General features: G+C 44.3%; 1 protein-coding gene across 1 annotated transcript in view; it reads right to left on the bottom strand.

Annotated features, from left to right (window-relative positions):
* Window positions 1-20,183, bottom strand: part of LOC107294215 (clathrin heavy chain 1) — a gene marked incomplete at its 3' end in the record, with an annotated part of 77,954 nt that overhangs the window by 35,907 nt on the left and 21,864 nt on the right. The window contains exon 3 of the mRNA XM_015823426.2: window positions 3,402-3,609. Coding sequence (XP_015678912.2) covers window positions 3,402-3,609 — 208 coding nt within the window. The remainder of the gene's footprint in view (window positions 1-3,401; window positions 3,610-20,183) is intronic.

The following is a 20,183-nucleotide window of genomic DNA, read 5'->3' as shown; positions in this document are numbered from 1 at the left end:
ACTAGGGGAGAGTGGGGTGCAGATCACCAAGAGGAATAACCCAAGAATTAAGGAAGAGTGAATGTTCCATATGGACCATGCTGCTACTTTCAAAGTGGGGTCCTTGGTGATCTCTGAGCTTCATTGCTTTTTTGCAGACGTTTCGTTACCCAACTAGGTAACATCATCAGTGCTAGAAGAGAGTGGGGTTTGTTCTCCGTTTATACAGTATATACCAGTGGCTTGCTCTGTCAGTGTTAGTGAGAATATTCCTGGCAGTTCCCTAACAGCAGTCTAGTCAAGGAGTGAGTATGAACAATCCCACCGATACTGACAGGACAAGCCATTTGTGTATATAAAATGGGAGCAAACCCCAGTCCCTCCTAGCACCAATGATATTACCTAGTTGGGTAATGAGATGTTTTCTGCAAGAAAACCACCGAACTCAGAGAGTGCCAAGAACCCCTCTGTTCAACCCTGAGCTAGAAACAATCTCTTCTATTGGTACTTTCAAAGTCCTTGCTATATATGGTGTTAGCATGCTTTAGTTGAGACCCACAAACCAGGAAAATGTGAGTCTGAATTCCTGTACGGGCGTTCAGTTCAGGGAAGGCCCTTTGGTATAATCTAATTCTAACCTCTCTAATCTGCCACCCAGGATCGCTCTAAGAATAAAAATGAGACCTTTGGGTCCCTCCTCTTTAGATCTTTGAGGAAATGTAGGATACAGAAGGGAGAATATACAAATAAGCAGGACCCCCGTGAAATTGCCCCCTTGCGTGTCAATCTCTATAAAGCAGAGGTGGGGAACTATGGCCCCTTTACGACTGGTGGACTTCAACTCCCAGAATTCCTGAGCCACCCCCTGCTATAAAGAACTGATGATGTTTTTAAAGGACAAACGCAGGGAAGAGAATATACTTCTACATAAAGATATTACATTTGTGGAAGAGAGGAGCAAGGGGAGGCATGGGGGGGGGCTAGAAGCAAACATATAGGAACAAGGAGAGAACAGGTTAAAAAGCTTGGGGGGGGAAGGGGGGAACTAAGAGATTCAGCTACAGATACTTCCAAGGACACTATCAGCCCCACAAGACTGCACCAACTTCAATCCAAAGGAACACAAAGCACTGAAACTATGCAGGTAAAGACTTTCAAAGCTATTAAACACTAAATTTGAGGGTTAAAGACTCACACTTGTCCATCAAACAGTTACAGATTCCACATTCAGATGTTGTCCTTTAAATAGAAGATTAAGCTGATCTTTTTTTAAAAAAAAACCAAACCAACCCTACATGATCATGGATTTCAGAAGGGTAGTTTTACAAGGAGGGAAGCACTGGGTGAACTGTCTCGAATCCTGAATGAATGGGGGGAGGGGGATATAAATCAATGTTTATATGCATAAATCAATAGGCTAAGATTCGTTCTTTTCTCTTTGAAAGCCTGAAAGGCTTCATTTCAGCCCCCCCCCCCACGTTATATACAGAATACACAAAAAGCAATATACAGCCAGATATGATATTGTTAAGTCTCTGTCCCGTTTATAAAAAGTGTGATGCCTACCCAAGCAGAAATGCTTGCAGATTTTAGTATTTCCCCTCCTCCCAATTGTTATGAGTGCTGAAAACCAAATTTCACATGACAGAATAGACTACTAGAGATTCTTATTAGGGATGTACAGAACTGACTACTTCAGGAGATGCTCTGGAGTATCCCAGAACATCCCGTTCCGTAATCGCCTCGTTTTGCACATCTGTAGTCCGTAATAATTCAGCCACGCTAACTTTTTTGAGCCTTTAATCTGCTAAGCCTTTGGCATTCTCTTTTCATAACACAGGACAAAGGCAAATACAATCTGAAACAGAGGTAACTCACCATCTGCACACACAAGAAAGCATTAGAAAATGTGACAAAAATAGTGGTAAAACATTAAAGCCGTCAGAAAAGAGGACGCTGCTGCAATGAGACAGTTGAGAGCTTAGTTTATCCACCAGAGGGGAGGGGAAAAAACGTGGCATTACTGAAGGCAGATTTGCTGTGCTTTTTCAGGGGGGAAAAACAGAACTGGTTTATCCTAGACCAGGGGTAGGTAACCTTGGCTCTTTTATGACTCGTGGACTTCAGCTCCCAGAATTCCTGAGCCAGTCATGCTGAGGAGAAAGGGAGAGGTTTCCATGCTGAGCCATGCCGGCTCAGGAATTCTGGGAGTTGAAGTCCACGAGTCATAAAAGAGCCAAGGTTCCCTCCCCCTGGCCTAGATCGGTAGTAGGCAACCTTGGCTCTTTTATGACTCGTGGACTTCAACTCCCAGAATTCCTGAGCCAGACATGCTGAGGAGAAATGGAGAGGTTTCCATGCTGAGACATGCTGGCTCAGGAATTCTGGGAGATGAAGTCCACGAGTCATAAAAGAGCCAAGGTTGCCTACCCCTGTGTCCTAGACATTTAGCATCCATTACAATTAGTTCAAGTTGGGACTTGAGTTGTGACCATTAAAGACCTAGGCAGAATATAATTATAGTTGAGTAGAAGGAACTACAGGTAGTCCTCGACTTACGACCACAAGCCCCACATTTTTATTGCTAAGCGAGAGTTAAGTTATTGTTAAGTGAATTCTGCCCCATCCTACGATATTTCTTGCCACAGTTGTTAAGTGAAATCCTGCAGTTGTTAAGTTAGTAACACGGTTGTTAAGTGAATCTGACTTCCCCATTGACTTTGCTTGTCAGAAAGTCACAAAAAGTGAACCCCATGATCCCGGGATGCTGCACCCGTCATAAACATGAGCCAGTGGCCGAGTGTCTGAATTTTGATCATGTGATTATTGGGATGCTGCAATGGTTGTTAAGTGTGCAAAATGGTCGTGTTGCTTTTTTCAGTGCTGTTGTAAATTTGAACGGTCACTAAATGAACTGTTGTAAGCCGAGGACTTCCTGTATAATTTCATTTTGATTTACCCCTACGATGATCTACATCAGGAGATATTTGGCATATAACAGGGTAGGAAATTTCTGCATGCCTTAGGAAAATAAATGTCATTGTATTTGCAGGAAGTATCTACATCCTTCTCATGAAATGTTTTAATCAAACCTCCATGCTTTTTTTTTTTTAAAAAAAGGACAGCACCTGTTTTTTGAACTGCCACAGATTAAAAATGTACATTTTAAGATAGGATAATGCTGAGATGGTAAAATTCTTGGGAACTAATCAACCCCATTAGTTTTCATGCAATTGTGGCAAACACTGGGCAAAGCACAACTTTTCCTGGCTATCAAGAGGAGGAAATGAAAATATACGTTTATTTCATTAGCAGCTGTGGTTCACTTCGGAGAGCAATAAATAGGGTACTTGGGACAACATATTAAACTCCACACCTTGGAATCGTAAAACGAGAAATCGACTGGAAAACATTTTCCATACCTTTGAGGGCAATAACTTTGCTAGCAGGATTCATGATGGCGCTATCGGCCGAAATTGGCCGGCGGATCGGATTGTTTGGGTCATTCATATCAATGATGACCACCTGCGCCTGCTCCCCCACTTTCTCTCGTATGCAGATGAATTTGTCAGATTCCATGGTCAAAGTACTGAATCCGATGTTGGCTGGGTTGACACCCAGGTTCTGGAGCTAAAAGACATAGAAAATATATCAAAGTTTTGAATGAGTATTTCAATAAACCCTCTTTCATGGCTAATAACAACAACAGCAGCAGCAGCAGCAACTAGAGCACCACTTGAAAAACCACTGGCACGCACAAATTCACCATCAGTCAATTGCAAAAAGCAGCTTGACATGGAACAGCTTATATCCCCGTGACGATACCTGTAACACCATCAAATATCCACATCTGCTTATCCCAGGTACTTGGGAACCCTCAATAGGTAGACAAAAACGCCAAATCCAGTCTGAACATTTCTCTGGCTGACTGTGCAATGAACCAATAATAATTTTGCAAAAATTTATTCATAAGAATCAAGATGGTGTTTTTTTTTACCTAAAAGACACTTAAAAGATAATACAAGTAGTCCTTGACTTACGACCACAATTGAGCCCCAAATTTCTCTCGCTTAACAACAAGACTGTCATGGTTCCGACAGATGAAACTCTTCAAAGAACTTCGAGGCATTGTTTACCTTAAAGAATCTTTATTCGAGTAGCATAGCATCGGCAGGTACACAGGCAAAGCCAAAATCTGAATTCCCCTCCCCTGAGCACATAGTATCCATGCACAATTCCCTCTTCTAATTAACAGTCATAAATCACATTTTCCAATTAGTTTGAAATGCAGGCTTTCCCTCCAGTTCTCCAACCCACCATTTCTTATCATCTCTTATTTCAATAACCTTGGTTCTCGCACTAGTTACAATATTGTTATATCTAACCAAATTCCCATGCACATTCCTCCTCCTCCCCCTCCAGTACCATCTAATTCTAAGAGTAAAACATAAGAAGGAAAATGGCTGCATCTCCGTATGTTGTCAAAGCAAGAACATCCAGTGTTAGCAGCGTTGACAAAGACAGTTGTTAAGTGAGTTTTGCCCATTCTACAGTCTTTCTTGCCACAGTTGTTAGGTAAGCAGTTGTTCAGTTAGTAACACTGCAATCTGTGTTAAGTGATATGAATCTGGCTTCCCCACTGACTTTGCTTGCAAAAGGGGATCACGTGATCTTGGGATACTGCAACTATCATAAGTACATGCCAGTTGCCAAGTGTCTGAATTCTGATCACGTGGCCCTGGGGATGCTGCAACGATCGTAAGTGTGAAAAATGGTCATAAGTCACTTTTTTCAGTACCGTTGTAACTTTGAGTGGACACTACCTGAATGACTGTAAATCAAAAACTACCTGTGTATGGAACAGATTATGCTCCAAAATATCTTTGTGGCTCTCAGCAAAAGAAGCAATGTATAGGCAAAAAAGGGGAGAAACTCAAATGACTAATATATGAATATTAGAATTTTCAAAGGAAATACAAGATAAAAAAGCCAGACAACAAGTGATGGCAAAGGGAGATAATTGTTAATTTCTATGGATCAGTGAGACAGTTAAGTGAATTTTGCCCCGTTTTACGACCTTTCTTGCCACAGTTATTAAGTGAATCCCTGCAGTTGTTAAGTTAGTAACATGGTTGTTAAGAGAATCCGGCTTCCCCATTGACTTTGCTTGACAGAAGGTCGCAAAATAGCAACAGCAATAGCACTTAGACTTATAAACCGCTTCACAGCCCTCTCTAAGCGGTTTACAGAGTCAGCATATTGCTCCCTGGGACACTGCAACTTTCACAAATACACGCCCTTTGCCAAGAGTCTGAATTCTGATCATGGGACCACGGGCATGCTGCAACCGTTGTTAAGTGTGAAAAACAGCCATAAGTCGCTTTTCAGCCTTGTTGTAACTTTGAAAAGTCACTAAATAAACTGTTGTTAAGTCGAGGACTACTTCTATTTATGACAGTTGCCGTGTCCTGGAGACCTGTCATTGCTACATGCAATCTTTCCAGCCAGCTTCCGAAAAGCAATGGGGGAAGCCAGATTCACTTAACATCCTCGTGATTCACTTAATGACTGTAGTGATTTGTTTTGCAGCCATGGGAAAAAAAAGTTCGTAAAATCCCGCACAACTCACTTAAAAATGCCTTGGCTAGCAATGGAAGTTCTAGTGCCAATTATGGCTGTAAATTGAGAATTCACTAAAACGGCCAGGACTTTTTCCTCTGACTGACTAAAGATTGTTTTTACTTATTTTAAAAATGTTGTTAGCTGCCGGGGGAGAGTAGCCAGCTAATCTCTGCTACTACTATCCTGGTCAAATAGGATAGAGACATGCAAAATAGTGTCAACTGATGTAAAATAATAATTTGAGCTACTCAATAGCTACTGAATAGCCTAAGGCAGACATGTCAAACACAAGGCCCGGGGGCCGGATGCGGCCTGCGAAGTGGTTTCATGTGGCCCACGAAGCCATCCTGGAAACAGTGAGGGAACGGCCCCCGCTGCCTTGGCCCTGGCCCAGGCCAGCCTTGAGCCAATGTACAATTTTATGGTGGCCACCTATGCTGAAACGCATTCAGTCTTAGCTCCACAAGGCCGTCCGGAAACAGCGAGGAACCAGCCCCTGCCGTGTCGGCCCCGCCCCCTGGGTGCATGGTGGGGAGGTGTCACCCTTTGTGAGGAATGAAGAAATGGACCATGCCTTGGCGCTTGCCCCGGTCCCCCCCCTTCTGTCAGAGACCCTCAGATCTGTCCCACTCCTGCCCAGGCCCCCACAGGCACCCTTGACCCGAACGATATAGAGAGGGCCACGCCCACCCAGTAGGTCGCACCCACCCTGGCCACACACCCCCCCCCCCGAGGGCAACCGCAATGCTGATGCGGCCCTCAATGAAATTGAGTTTGACACCCCTGGCCTAAGGTATTCAAACTTGGCCTTTTTTATGACTTGTGGACTTCAACTCCCAGAATTCCTCAGCCAGCATGCCTGGCTGAGGAATTCTGGGAGTTGAAGTCCACAAGTCATAAAAGGGCCAAGTCTGAAGCCCCATTCAAACATATAAGGTCTGGAAAAGCTACACAAATTATACCCTGGTTAAGTTTTCCTCTTTCAGCAGCTTTGAGGGGTGCCTTTTCATTTATTTTATTTTTATACTAAGCCAGGACAATCTATCATAGTGTTTCCACAACCTTGACAACTTTAAGATGTGTGGGCTTCAACTCCCAGAATTCCCCAGTCAGCACGTCCACACACCTTAAAGTTGCCGAACTTTGAAAAACACTGCTTTATAGAACTGATAAAAAGTACAGGGGTTCCTCAGCAAACACCCCTTTGCAGTAAGCCACCGCTCTTGAACAAATCACAGTTGGCTGATGGCACGTGCCTAGCCATAAACCACAATGGCTGGGTTTATAGATTTAAGATGTTAAGGCAACAACAAAAGCAGGCTACTTTTTGCTTACTTGAGAGCAAGGAGTTCCTTAAAAACTGGAAAGCTAAAAAAAGCTGCAGTTCCACATTTGTTCTACTTGGGCGTCCCCATAAGCAGCAATTACTACGCACCCCGCCATTTACTACTTCGACAGGACTTTGCCACCACTGCACATGCGGTTTAGGAATCGGCCATGAAATTTAAGCAGTCTAAAGCAGCCTGCAGCACATTTTCTTTTCTCAAAAGCCACGTTTAAGCAACTACCCCTATTGTGGTTTGCAGTAAGGGGTCGTAACTTTAACTTCCTACTTAGCTGTGGGGCTGAGAACAGTCATTCAGCCAGCAAAGAACCAGCCTCCGAGGGCTGATTCCCTTTCTGTGGCAATTTCCCTGGAAGTTTCACTTCCACACTTATGCAAGATGGTCTTTTTACTACGCTGGAGTGATTCATTCAAGGGTTTGTGTTTCCTCAGACGTTTTCTCAAATTGCTCCGTAGGCGAGAACTCGGGGTTGTGAATTCATTGTGTGTCTTTCCTTCTTTATCAGTGACGTTTCATGTGTCTTGCAAAGGACCCACCTTCTGGAATTCTGTTGGGTCCATCCTTGCAGCCCCTGATAAGGGCAGGGTGGGCCACTGTTAATGGCTGTAATCTTCTATTACCCAGTCATGACAACGGCAGGCAAGGCTGGATGTTAGGAACAATCTATAAGGTGATGTGAGGCCCTCTAGATCAGGGGTTTTCAAACTTGGCCACTTTAAGACTTGCAAGTCGAGGACTACCTGTGCATTTTCCACTCGGGGCACACCCGTAACTCTTTGGATGCAGCTAGTACTACTTTCATGGGTGCAATTTCATAGTGATCAGACTGGCGAAAAGACAGCCTTTCCCCCCTCAAAAAAAAGGGGGGCATGTTCAACGTGTTTTCAGGTTGCCCTTCCCTCCAAGCACCTTTCAGGATATTCTGTTCCTTCCTCTCTATTTTAACAGCCTGCAAGCAAATGAGCTGTGATTCACAACTTCTCATGTGAGAACTTAAATCCAGGGACAGGCAACTGTTTGGGGCTCCAGGCCATCCTATATTGCAAGGGTGTCAAACTCAATTTCACTGAGGGCCGCATCAGCATTGCGGTTGCCCTGGGGGGGCGGGGCGGGTGAGTGTGGCCAGAGTGGGTGCAGCCTACTGGGTGGGTTGTGGATGGAGTGGGTGTGGCCTACTGGGTGGGGCGTGGCCAGTTCTACATCATTCGTGTCAAGGGTGCCTATGGGGGGCCTGGGCAGGAGTGGGACAGATCTGAGGGTCTCTGGCAGAAGGGGGTGGGACCGGGGCAAGTGCCAAGGCATGGTCCACTGGGGCAAGTGCCAAGATGGCCACCACAAAATTGTACATTGGCTCCTGGCTGGCCTGGGCCAGGACCAAGGCAGCGGAGGCCATTCCCTCACTGTTTCCAGGATGGCTTCGCTGGCCACATGAAACCCCTTTGCGGGCTGCATCCGGCCCCCGGGCCTTGTGTTTGACATGTCTGCTATATTGCCATGCATATCTAGGACACACAACGAAATCAAAGCCCCTGCCGTCATCTTCATACGCGCTAGGGAAGAAAGATCGTTTCCCCTTGGTCCAAAGCATCCTTTCCTACTGCTGCCCACTTCTGATTTGACGATGTTGTAGTTGCTGCTTTCCTCAAAAGGGCTATTCCCTTCCAAGGCCATGATCAGTGCGCTTAAAACGTTGGACATTCTTGCTTCTAAATTAAAAAAAAAAATCTATGTAGGAAAAGGACAGGCAGAGCCTGGGGTGGAGTCAAGAGAGGAATCAGCCTAGAGCAGTGATGGCGAATCTTTTAGAGACCGAGTGCCCAAACGGCAACCCAAAACCCACTTATGTATCGCCGGGTGCTGGGTAGGCGTGGCCCATTGGGTGGGCATGGCTTCGGTGGTAACGGCAGACTGGGTGGGACTAAAAAGTTCAATCAATCAAATTCCAACTTTGCGAGATCTTTTTTTTTCCCGTGAGAAGTTGAAATTGATTGATTGATTGAACCTTTTTTGTGCACGGCGGTGGAGATCTAAAGCAGGGGTGTCAAACTCAATTTCACTGAGGGCCGCATCAGCATTGTGGTTGCCCTGGGGAGGCCAGGTGGGTGTGGCCAGAGTGGGTGCAACCTAATGGGTGGGCGTGGATGGAATGGGTGTGGCCTACTGGGTGGGCATGGCCAGTTCTACATCATTCATGTCGACGGTGCCTATGGGGGGCCTGGGCAGGAGTGGGACAGATCTGAGGGTCTCTGGCAGAAGGGGATGGGACCGGAGCAAGTGCCAAGGCATGGTCCACTGGGGCAAGTGCCAAGATGGCCACCACAAAATTGTACATTGGCTCCCAGTCGGCCTGGGCCAGGGCCGAGGCAGCGGGGACCATTCCCTCACTGTTTTCAGGATGGCTTCACGGGCCACATAAAACCACTTAGCGGGCCGCATCCGACCCCTGGGCCTTGTGTTTGACATGTCTGACCTAAAGCATAAAGGTTTTATAAAACCCAGCTGAAGGCCTAGGACTGGGGCGATGGTGCGCGTGCCCAAAGAGAGGGCTCTGCGTGCCACCTGTGGCACGCGTGCCATAGGTTCGCCACCACGGGCCTAGAGTCTTTACTTTTCACACACACAGTCTATAACCAACCTCTGCTGAATTCTGTTGACTCTAATCTAGTGCCAATTTAGTGCTGACCCATTAGTTGACTAAATTCTGCTGTACAGGCATCAGCAATAAATCACCCTAAGTGGAATTCAATGTGTGATTTGGGTTTTCCCGCTTGATAATCTAAGGCCACTGGGTTTTGCCAAATTAAAGCCTTTAAAGAGATGGGAACAGCTGCTATACTGAGGAGGAGTAAAAGTGAGGAAGGTGACTCATGCTACATGTGTTGGTGACCCATCCCTGCCCTATCTTAAAAAACCTGAAACTTCCTCCTCCACCTGACTCTCATCTCCTTATTCTCAAACTATCGCCCCCAGTTCAATCATAAACTTTAGCAAATAACAAGTGATTCCATCGATATGCTTTAGCAGAGCAAGTTGCAATGACATCAGTTCACACAACATTAATGAGCTTCAAAGCCAAGCAAAGATCTGTCTGGATACCAGCTACCTCTATTAATTTTACAACCATTAATTTTACTACCACACCAGTCAGAAATATGGCTTAACAGGCCCTGCTTTGATTTTTGTGCAGTTAAGTCAGTGTCAATTCTTAACCACCCACAGATAAAATTTTTCTCCATGATTATCTGTCCCTAGCCTGGTCCTTCAAATGTTTTAGGCTCCCGAGAGCACCTTTAATGGGTTGTGTAACACATGCTATCAAACTCTGATGTCATCTGAAGAGTGACTCTTCTGGCTTGTCTGAGGTTTCCACTTCCCTTCCCTGTAAAAATCCGTCTATAACTGTGCCATCTAGTTCTGTGTCAGAGCCACGCCTTCCCAATAATCCTTCATGGGCAATTAGTAATGTGCCACTCCTTTCGTGATAATCCACTTGCCAATGAAGCATTCAAATTGCTGGAATAAAGAGATACCTTTGAACCCTTAAGGTTTAGTTTTCCTTATGTTCTTCTTCCCCAGGATGTGTAACATGGGCTGCCCCAAAGAAGGGGGAGTCAAGCTATTCTCCAAACCGCCTGAAGGCAGGACAAGAAGCAACAGGTGGAAACTAATCGAGGAGAGAAGCTACCGAGAACTAAGGAGAAATTTTCTGACAGAACAATTGACCAGTGGAACAACCTGCCTCCAGAAGTGGTGAATGCTCCAACACTGGAAGTTTTTAAGAAGAAACTGGACAGCCATTTGTCCGAAATGGTATAGGGCAGTGGTTCTCAACCTGTGGGTCGGGACCCTATTTGGGGTCGATCGACCATTTCATGGGGGTCGCCAAGCAAGGCTGTCCGCCATTTTTTTTGTCCGCCATTTTTTCCCCCTTTTCCAGCAGGTCCCTTGGGCTGGGCCAGCTGGAGGTCGGCCTGCTCCGTCTCTGCCGCTTGCCAGCTATGCCTCGGCCGGCGCAGGGGGCGGAACCACGCATGCGCGGCGCTCCAGGGCAGGGAAAGTCCTCAACTTACGACCGGTTTAGTCCTCGACTTACGACCGGTTTAGTCCTCGACTTACGACCGGTTTAGTCCTCGACTTACGACCAGTTGGGGTTAGGGTTTCCTGCCTGAGCAGGGGGTTGGACTCGATGACCTCCAAGGTCCCTTCCAACTTTATCATCATCATCATCATCATCATCATCATCATCATCATCATCATCATCATCATCATCATTATTATTATTATTATTATTATTATTATTATTATTATTATTATTATTATTATTATTATGTTAACTGCTTTCTACAGTTGGCCAAGTCCTTCTGCAGTACAAAGCATGTTTTGGAAATACTTGTCCACTATATATACAAAAATAAGATTTTTACTATTATAGAGAGAGATTTTTATTATTGTAGAGAGAGATTTTAGAATGAAGAAAGCCCTGGAAAGGAGAACGTAAGTGCCTTTCTAGTTAAATATGAAAATCCAAACATTGAACAATACGTTTCGTAAGACATTTTATGTGAGAAAATACATATTTCTCTGTTTCAATCTCTTTCATCTTGCTATATCGAACCTTCTCATAGTCTACCAAATTGGATCCATCACTTGAGGATTCCCATTTGAAAACGTTGGAAACTGAAGGATGGTTGGCATACTATCCAGTTCCCTGAAATGCAGGTGCTTGGCTCAACTTATTTATATCTCAAATACATAGTGTCTTCTTTTTAAAAAAATGCCTCCTACCTGGATTAATTACACAATCATGGAATCACAGGGCTTTGAAGGGACTTTGGAAGTCTTCTAGTCCGACTCTCTGCTCACGCAGGAGACCTTACCCCATTCCGGAAAAATGGCTGTCCAATTTCTTCTTAAAAACCTCCAGTGGTGGAGCACTCACAACTTCCAAAGGCAAAACCATTCCATTGATTAGTTGTTCCTCCTTAGTTCTAGGTTGGATCTCTCCTTGATTATTTTCCATCTGTTATTTCTTGTTTTTCCCTCAGGTGCTTTGAAGAATATAGGTTGTCCACCTTTGTGACTGCTTCTCAAATGTTAGAAGACGGCTCTATTATACCATCCCTAGTCCTTCTCTTTGATAGTAGACCTACCTAGTTCCCTTAGTCCCGTGGTGGCGAACCTAAGGCACGTGTGCCACAGGTGGCACGCAGAATCCTCGCTGTGGGCACGCACGCCATCGCCCCAGTCCTAGGCTTTCAGCTGGGTTTTATAAAACCTTTTCGCTTTAGGCCTCCACCGCCGTGTGCAAAAAAAAAAAAAGGTTCAATCAATCAATTTCAACTTCTTGCGGGGGAAAAAAGATCTTGCAAAGTTGGCATTGATTGATTGAACTTTTTAGTCCCACCCAGTCTGCTGTTACCACCGCAGCCACGCCCACCCAATGGGCCACACCCACCCAATGGGCCACACTCACCCGGCACCCGATGATACATAAGTGGGTTTTGGGTTGCAGTTTGGGCACTTGGTATCTAAAAGGTTCGCCATCACTGCCTTAGTCATTCATCCTACGGTTTTAGTTTCCAAACCCCTTGTCATAAGTTGCTCTTCTCTGGACTCTCTCCAGGGCCTTAGCAAAAGTACTAGCACCCATTCCTGTCATGTTATCAGCATTTAACAATGGCTAATTACAACAGGACTGGCTGTATGATCCATTCATTTAAGTTTACTCAAAATAATTTCAAACTGACTCTAGCAGTTATACATTTAGAGTGAGCCATTCTTTTTCCATTTCATTATTTAAGTACCAACGTGGTTCAAACGGCAAGAGTTTATCTATGTCAGTGGCCCCCAACTTTTGGGCCCCAGGGATCTGTTCCACGGAGGGTAGTTTTCTGCGAACCGGATCCTGGATCCCGCACGTGTGCAGATAGGGCTTTGCTTGCTTGCATGGCCCAGTTCCTGGCGGGCCAAGCAATAGTGCTGGTCCACAGTCCAGGGGTTGGTGACTTGATCTATGCAAAGAGAAGGCTTAGCCACAATTTAAACAACCTCCCATCCCAAAAATAAACTTGCTTTAATTGCAGCCCTCTGTTAAAAGTAACATTGGTTTTGAGGTTTTTTTTTGGGGGGGGGGGGATTGGTAGAACAGCTGCTAAGAGAGAGAGGCTTCTCCAATCTGGGGCCCTCCAGAAGTGTTGCTGAGCCAAAAAATGTCCCAGACGGGCAGCAATCTATCAAAAGCTAATTTAAATGCTATTGACCAACACACGAACTTTAAAAACAAAAATTCTGTGAATTCTACTTCTTTACCCCTGGAGATCAAGTTATAACCATGAACTTGTGGCTGAAATCTCATTTTTTTTGCTACAGATTTGCTAGGTGGCTTTCTATACGTGTCACCCTGAACCTCAGTCCTTTGCCCTGTGAGAAGATAATAGCATGTAATCTTACAGAAGTACTGTAACAATTGCAATTAGATATTGTTCTAAATGTTGGAAAGAGCTCAGCCAAAGTGGCATGCTATTATACATCAAGATTCAGCCTGGAATATCTCATGTCAGATGCAGAAGGAGGGGATTCTCCAATGTACGAGAAACACCTGGCAAAATTCCTATTTATGCTCACCTGTAAGGATATTTATTACGCTGACAACAGAAATTCAGCTGAGCCCGTGCGAATGTGACACACATACACACACATTCCATTTTTCTTCTGCAATTTGCCCAATTTCTAGCAATCTGTTGCACCCTCTTAATATTTTAATCTTTTATATTGTCGCAAATAAAGGAGAATACAGGTAGTCCTCGACTTACGGCCCTAATTGAGCCCAATATTTCCGTTGCTAAGCGAAACATCTGTTAAGTGAATTTGCCCCCATTTTACAACCTTTCTTGCCCCGGCTGTTAAGTGAGTCCCTGCAGTTGTTAAGTCAGTAACGTGGTTGTCCCCATTGACTTTGCTTATAAGGTGGTCACAAAAGGGGATCGTGTGACCCTGGGAAACTGCAATGGTCATAAATAGGAGTCGGTTGCCAAGCGTCTTGAATTTTGATCACGTGACCGTGCGGATGCTGCAACAGTCGTTAAGTGTGAAAAATGGTCATGAGTCACTTTTTCTGGTGCCGTTATAACTTTGAACGGTCACTAAATGATTTTTTGTAAGCCGAGGACTACCTGTATTTGTAGCGAAGGGTTGAAGCGAGGAGTCCTTGATGCTCACTGAGCTTGGTTGTCTTCTTGCAGATGTTACCTAACAAGAAGCACCGGATGGAAACTCATCAAAGAGAGAAGCAACCTGGAACTAAGGAGAAACTTCCTGACAGTTAGAACAATTAACCAGTGGAACAACCTGCCTCCAGAAGCTGTGAATGCTCCAACACTGGAAGTTTTTAAGAAGAGACTGGACTGCCATTTGTCTGAAATGGTTTCCTGCCTGAGTAGGGGGTTGGACTAGATGACCTCCAAGGTCCCTTCCAACTTTTTTTTTTATTATTATTATTATTATTATTATTATTATTATTATTATTATTATTATTATTATTATTATTATTATTATTATTATTATTATTATTATTAATCATCGCACAGCCAGCCAGATGTCCAGACTGGATTTGCCATTTTTGTCTACCTATCGAGTCCTTCCCAAGGACCTGGGATAGGCAGATGTGGATGTTTGATGGTATTACAGATATCGTCGCAGGATGGAAGCAGTTCCTAGTAAGGCCGCCTTTTGCAATTGACTAATGGTGAATCTGTCAATGCCAATGGTCTTCAAGTGGTGCTCCAGCTGTTTTGGGATTGCACCCAAGGCGCCTATTACTATTGGTACTACCCTTGCTTGCCTTTGCCACAATCTTTCTATTTCTATTTGTAGGTCTTTGTATTTTGTTATCTTCTCCAGTTCTTTCTCGTCTATTCTGCTGTCTCCAGGCACTGCCACGTCCACTATCCAGACTTTTTTGCCTTTCTTATCGACAGTTGTTAAGTCCGGGGTGTTATGTTGCAGGTGCTTGTCTGTTTGAATTCTGAAGTCCCAGAGCAGTTTAATTTTATCATTTTCTATGACTTTCTCTATTTTATGATCCCACCAGTTCTTGTTGTTGTTGTTATTATTATTATTAATAATAATAATATAGGTCAGAGGCCCCCAACCTTTTAAGCACCAGGGACCGGTTCACTGGGGAGAGGTTTTTCAGAGGACCGGGGGGGGGGGGGGCGTGGTTTTGGGTGCTGCCTACATCCCAGGGATGGGGCTTCACTTTTTTGTGCGGCCCACTTGCTGCTATGCCGGGGCCTGGTGTCGGTCCACAGACCGGGGGTTGGGGGCCTCTGATACAGGTAATGAAACGTCTGCAAGAAAACAACCAAGTTGGGGTTATTTAAAACTTGGAAATTATAAATGTGAAACATTAAATCTAAATATTAATGGGGAACTAAAAATTGGGAAAAACTAAACAGGACATTGATCGTCTAAAAAGACTGAATGTTAAAACAACTAGGATATGTATAAACAAAAATTACTGATAAATGTAAGGAGGTTATTTTTATTTAATCAACATAAATAAGAATTGTATTAATCTAAACATGAGACGGTAAATACTAAGGGGAAAAGAGAGGAAATATTGAATGTTATAGTTTGGGATCTGTACTAAAGACATTTGTAAGTGATTGAATTATTGGCCAACTCAGCCGCCACGTTGCTTTTTCAAATATTTAAATGTAAAACTAAAAAATCAATAAAATTTTCTTTAAAAAAAAAAAGAAAACAACCAAGTTCAGAGAGCATCAAGGACCCCCCCTCGTATTGTCGCTTTTTATCTTGTTGTAAGCTGCCTAGAGTCGCCACTTTGAATTTATTTAATAAATTAAAATAATTATGGTTTGCAAAAGTCGGTCAGTATCTTTTTTTCCGTAGTGACATTGTTTCAGAGGTTTGATTTGTCTGACTACAGACGCTCTCAGCGCCCTGCTCCTCCATCTCTTTTCTAATCACTGCTGCCGGTTAATTTGCTCTCTCCTCTGGGCTAACCATTGCCGTTGCTTAAAAAAGAGCAGGGCAAGCAGAAACCGCCCCTTCTTCTGCTTGATGGTTCATGCATGTGCCCAGAGGGCTGGATGCGGACCGGAAACATACAACTGCTGCACTGAAAGGTTTGCAAAGTTGAAGATACTATTATTGAACTTTAAAGCCTTAAACGGCTTAGGATGGGATTATCTGCTGGACTGGTTCTCCTGCTATGAACTCATCCAGTGACTTAGCTGATAAGCAGCACAAACCCTTCTGGAAATGCCTTCGCAATCAAGAGCTTGGCTGTTAGGTCAGGGGTAGGCAACCGTGGCTCTTTTATGACTCGTGGACTTCAACTCCCAGAATTCCTGAGCCAGCCACGCTGAGGAGAAATGGAGAGGTTTCCATGCTGAGCCATGCTGGCTCAGGAATTCTGGGAGTTGAAGTCCACGAGTCATAAAAGAGCCACGGTTGTCTACCCCTGGGTTAGGTGAAGCAGTAAAGAACCTCTTGTGGATGTCCTCCTGGATGTGATGCCTTTTGTCCCGACCTCCCTAATATTTAGGAAACACACCTACAGGATCTCAATTCAACAATTACACTAATATACATATACAAGCAGAAGGAATCGCTGCTTCGGAGAAGCGACACATGCCCAAACTTGCCAGTTCTTTATAAAGCACTCAATCTGCATTTAACAGAGTTTGTTCTCAGAAAAGGAGTTTCTAACGAAAAATGTAGCTGAACTGGAAAGAAGCAAGTATCTCAACATCCGGGTCACTACAATAGCTTAAATCATTTACTCATAACTCATTTACTCCCTGGCAAAGTTGTATTTGACAAAAAAACAAAATCAATATGTCCTGGATTGGCACACTGGGGGGAAAAAACTCTTAATGTTATTTTATTTATTAAATGTATATGTCACCCATCTTCCTGAGTGGCTTACAAAAATATCTCCAGTTCAAGCCCCATCAATGTAACTAATCAAGAAAAAGATTGTGTAATCTTGGAGAATTGCACAGTGAAAATATCTGAGGGATCACTTCTCCCCAGTTATATCAACCTGCTCCAGTTAAATCTTGCAGAGGGAACTCGGTGTGGGTTCCTTGGGAAAGGAACCTACATTTGGTGGAGCCCAGGAGATACAGTATAATGAGAAGGACGGACTCACTGGAGAAGAGCCCAATGCTGGGAAAGATGGAGGGCAACAGAAGAAGGGGACGACAGAGAATGAGGGGGCTGAATGGAGTCACTGAAGCAGGAGGCGGGAGCTTAAATGGACTCCAGAAGATGGTAGAGGACAGGAAGGCCTGGAGGAACGTTGTCCATGGGGTTGCGATGGGTCGGACACAACTTCGCAACTAACAACAACAGGAGATATAGAAACATAGAAAACTGCTTTTGAGATTTTTTTTAATTTTATTAATTTTTTGTCAAACGATGGACATGTGCTTATCCCAAGCATGTTTAATCACAGTTACTGATGTTTGACCCACTATCTCTGCTGTAAGTTGGTTTCAAGCTTCCACTCCTCTTTCTGTGAGGTCATCCTTGCTAACTTGACTTTTGAACTTCCCACCTGGCAGGTTGAGGTTATGCCCCTGCGTCCTTTATTTGTGCTTAATGTTGAAAATACTGCTTTCTAGAACTTTATTCACACTCTTAATATATTTAAATGTTTCAATCATGTCCCCCCGTTCTCTGCTGTGCCTTCTCTGCTGTGGTGCCCGGCTTATGGGACATCCTTCCTCCCAAAATTAGATCATCCCTTTTGATATTCTGAAAGACTTGGTTATGTTATTGGGCCGAGGCTCAGGGCCTTTCTGGTTTTCTGAGATGGCTTTATCATTAAACTGGCATCTTTATCCTTCTCAATTGCCTTGGGCAGTGATGGTAAACCTTTTGGGCTCAGCCTGTCAAAAATTTGGAAACTGCCTAATTTGACTCTGCTAATGTGTCTCACACATACATACAACAAAAAAGAATTCTTTACATTTTGATTTATTTTTTAAAAAAATAAAGTCCAATTATGTGTGTGATTGATCCCCAGGATCTGCCGCATGGCAATTACCTTCAGGCAGTGTTCTCTTTATTTGACAGGCCCCTGAGGCTACTCCAGGCAGCTCCGGGTCACATAAGGCTTTCTGCTCTTGAAGTGGCTCAGAAAATGCTCTTTCACAACCTAGGCAGCCCAAGAAAATTGTGCGAAGGCACACCCTGTTATCACACTATTTTGGGAGACTCCATGAGAGCCTACCCCATACTTGTGTGGCTTCTGCAGTCTCTAAAAATGTGAGAATGGGATATGCTTTCAAGAGTTGTTGTTGTCAGGTGTTGGAGAAAACATTGGGACATGTCACCTATGACAGGGCTTTTCAACCTTTTCACCCATTGCACCACTTTTAGGATATGGCAATATCCAAGTACCACCAGTCGCCTAGCAAGGTGTCAAAAACTTGATGACCAAAAAAAAAAAAAAAGGAAAAAAGTGATAAAGTATAGGTAGTCCTCAATTTACAACAGTTTGCTTAGCTGTTCGAAATTACAATGGCACTGAAAAAAGTGACCCCTAAGCCACAGCCGAGCAAGACACCTGCCTATCCTCCTGGCGGTGCTCTTCCTCCTGTCGGAGGTTTCCATTGTTGTGAGCATTTCTGTTGAGGATTGGCAGTGGGGGTGGGGTGGGGGGGTGTTTGGTCTCTAATTCTCCCCGTCTGCTGGGTGGTTGCAGCAGGTTTTGGTCACTTCACATGACCCTGGGACACTGTGACCGTCATAAATATGAATCAGTTGCCAAGCATCTGAATGTAAATCACAAGACCCTGGAGATGCTGCAACATTCCAGCTGATCGGCACTTCTTCTGGGCCCAGCTGGAGCCTGGCGCTGATCCTGGCGCTTCTGCTGAGCCCTGACAGCCCTGCAGCTCCAGCCGTCTCTCGCTCAGGCTTGTGTGGTGCTGCCACCGGTTCAGCTCATTCCCCTCCCCCGCTACCACTTTTCTAGGATGGTCGCGTACCACTTGCCAGGTGCCAATGTACCACAGGTGGTACCCGTACCGCTGGTTAAAAAGCCCTGACCTATGACACATGTGCAATAGGTTCACCATCCCTGGCATAGGAGCACGTAAAGGAAGGACAAAAAGCAACAGAGGGAAAGTAATCAAGGAGAGAAGCAACCTAGAACTAAGGAGAAATTTCCTGACAGTGAGAACAATTAATCAGTGGAACGGCTTCCCTGCAGAAGTGGTGAATGCTCCAACACTGGAAGTTTTTAAGAAGAGATTGGACCGCCGTCTGTCTGAAATGGTATAGGGTTTCCTGCCTGAGCAGGGGGTTGGACTAGATGACCTCCAAGGTCCTTTCCAACTCTGTTATTCTGTTAGGTGGTATCTGTGGTTTCTATAGAATACTTTGTCAACTATACCTTGTTGAGAAATACTGTTTGGCTGCCTGGGGAATTCTGGGAGTTAAAGATCGCAAGTTTTAAAGTTGCCACATTTTGGGAAACCTCATCATAAATGTAGAATCCATTACTTTCTACAGTGTTTCTATACATCAGTGTTTCTCAACTTTGGTGACTTAAAGATGTGTGGACTTCAACTCCCAAAATTCCCCAGTCAAGATGGCTGGAGAATTCTGGGAGTTGGTCCATGCATCATCATCATCAAGCTGGAAGGGACCTTGGAGGTCTTCTAGTCCAATCCCCTGCTCAGGCAGGAAACCCTATATCATTTCAGACAAATGGCTGTCCAGTCTCTTCTTAAAAACCTCCAGTGTTGGAGCATTCACCACTTCTGGAGGTAGGTTGTTCTACTGATTAATTGTTCTCACTTGTCAGGAAGTTTCTCCTTAGTTCTAGGTTGCTTCTCTCCTAGATTAGTTTCCATCCATTGCTTCTTGTCCTGCCTTCAGGCACTTTGGAGAATAGCTTGACTCCCTCTTCTTTGTGGCAGCCCCTGAGATATTGGAACACTGTTACCATGTCCCCCCTCGTCCTTCTCTTCATTAAACTAGACATACCCAATTCCAGCAACCATTCTTTGTATGTTTTAGCCTCCAGTCCCCTAATCATCTTTGTTGCTTTTCTCTGCACTCTTTCTAGAGTCTCAACATATTTTTTACATCGTGGTGACCAAAAAGGTTGCCAAGATTGAGAAGCATTGGTACAGAGTTTTAAAATGCAACCAGCCAATGGCTTTCTAAAGAAAATGAAGGCCATGTACAGAT

This window comes from Protobothrops mucrosquamatus, unplaced genomic scaffold, assembly GCF_001527695.2.
Source record: "Protobothrops mucrosquamatus isolate PMUCROS unplaced genomic scaffold, P.Mucros_1.0 scaffold1865, whole genome shotgun sequence".
NCBI classification, from domain to species: domain Eukaryota; kingdom Metazoa; phylum Chordata; class Lepidosauria; order Squamata; family Viperidae; genus Protobothrops; species Protobothrops mucrosquamatus.
This window is presented reverse-complemented; position numbering and strand designations above follow the sequence as displayed.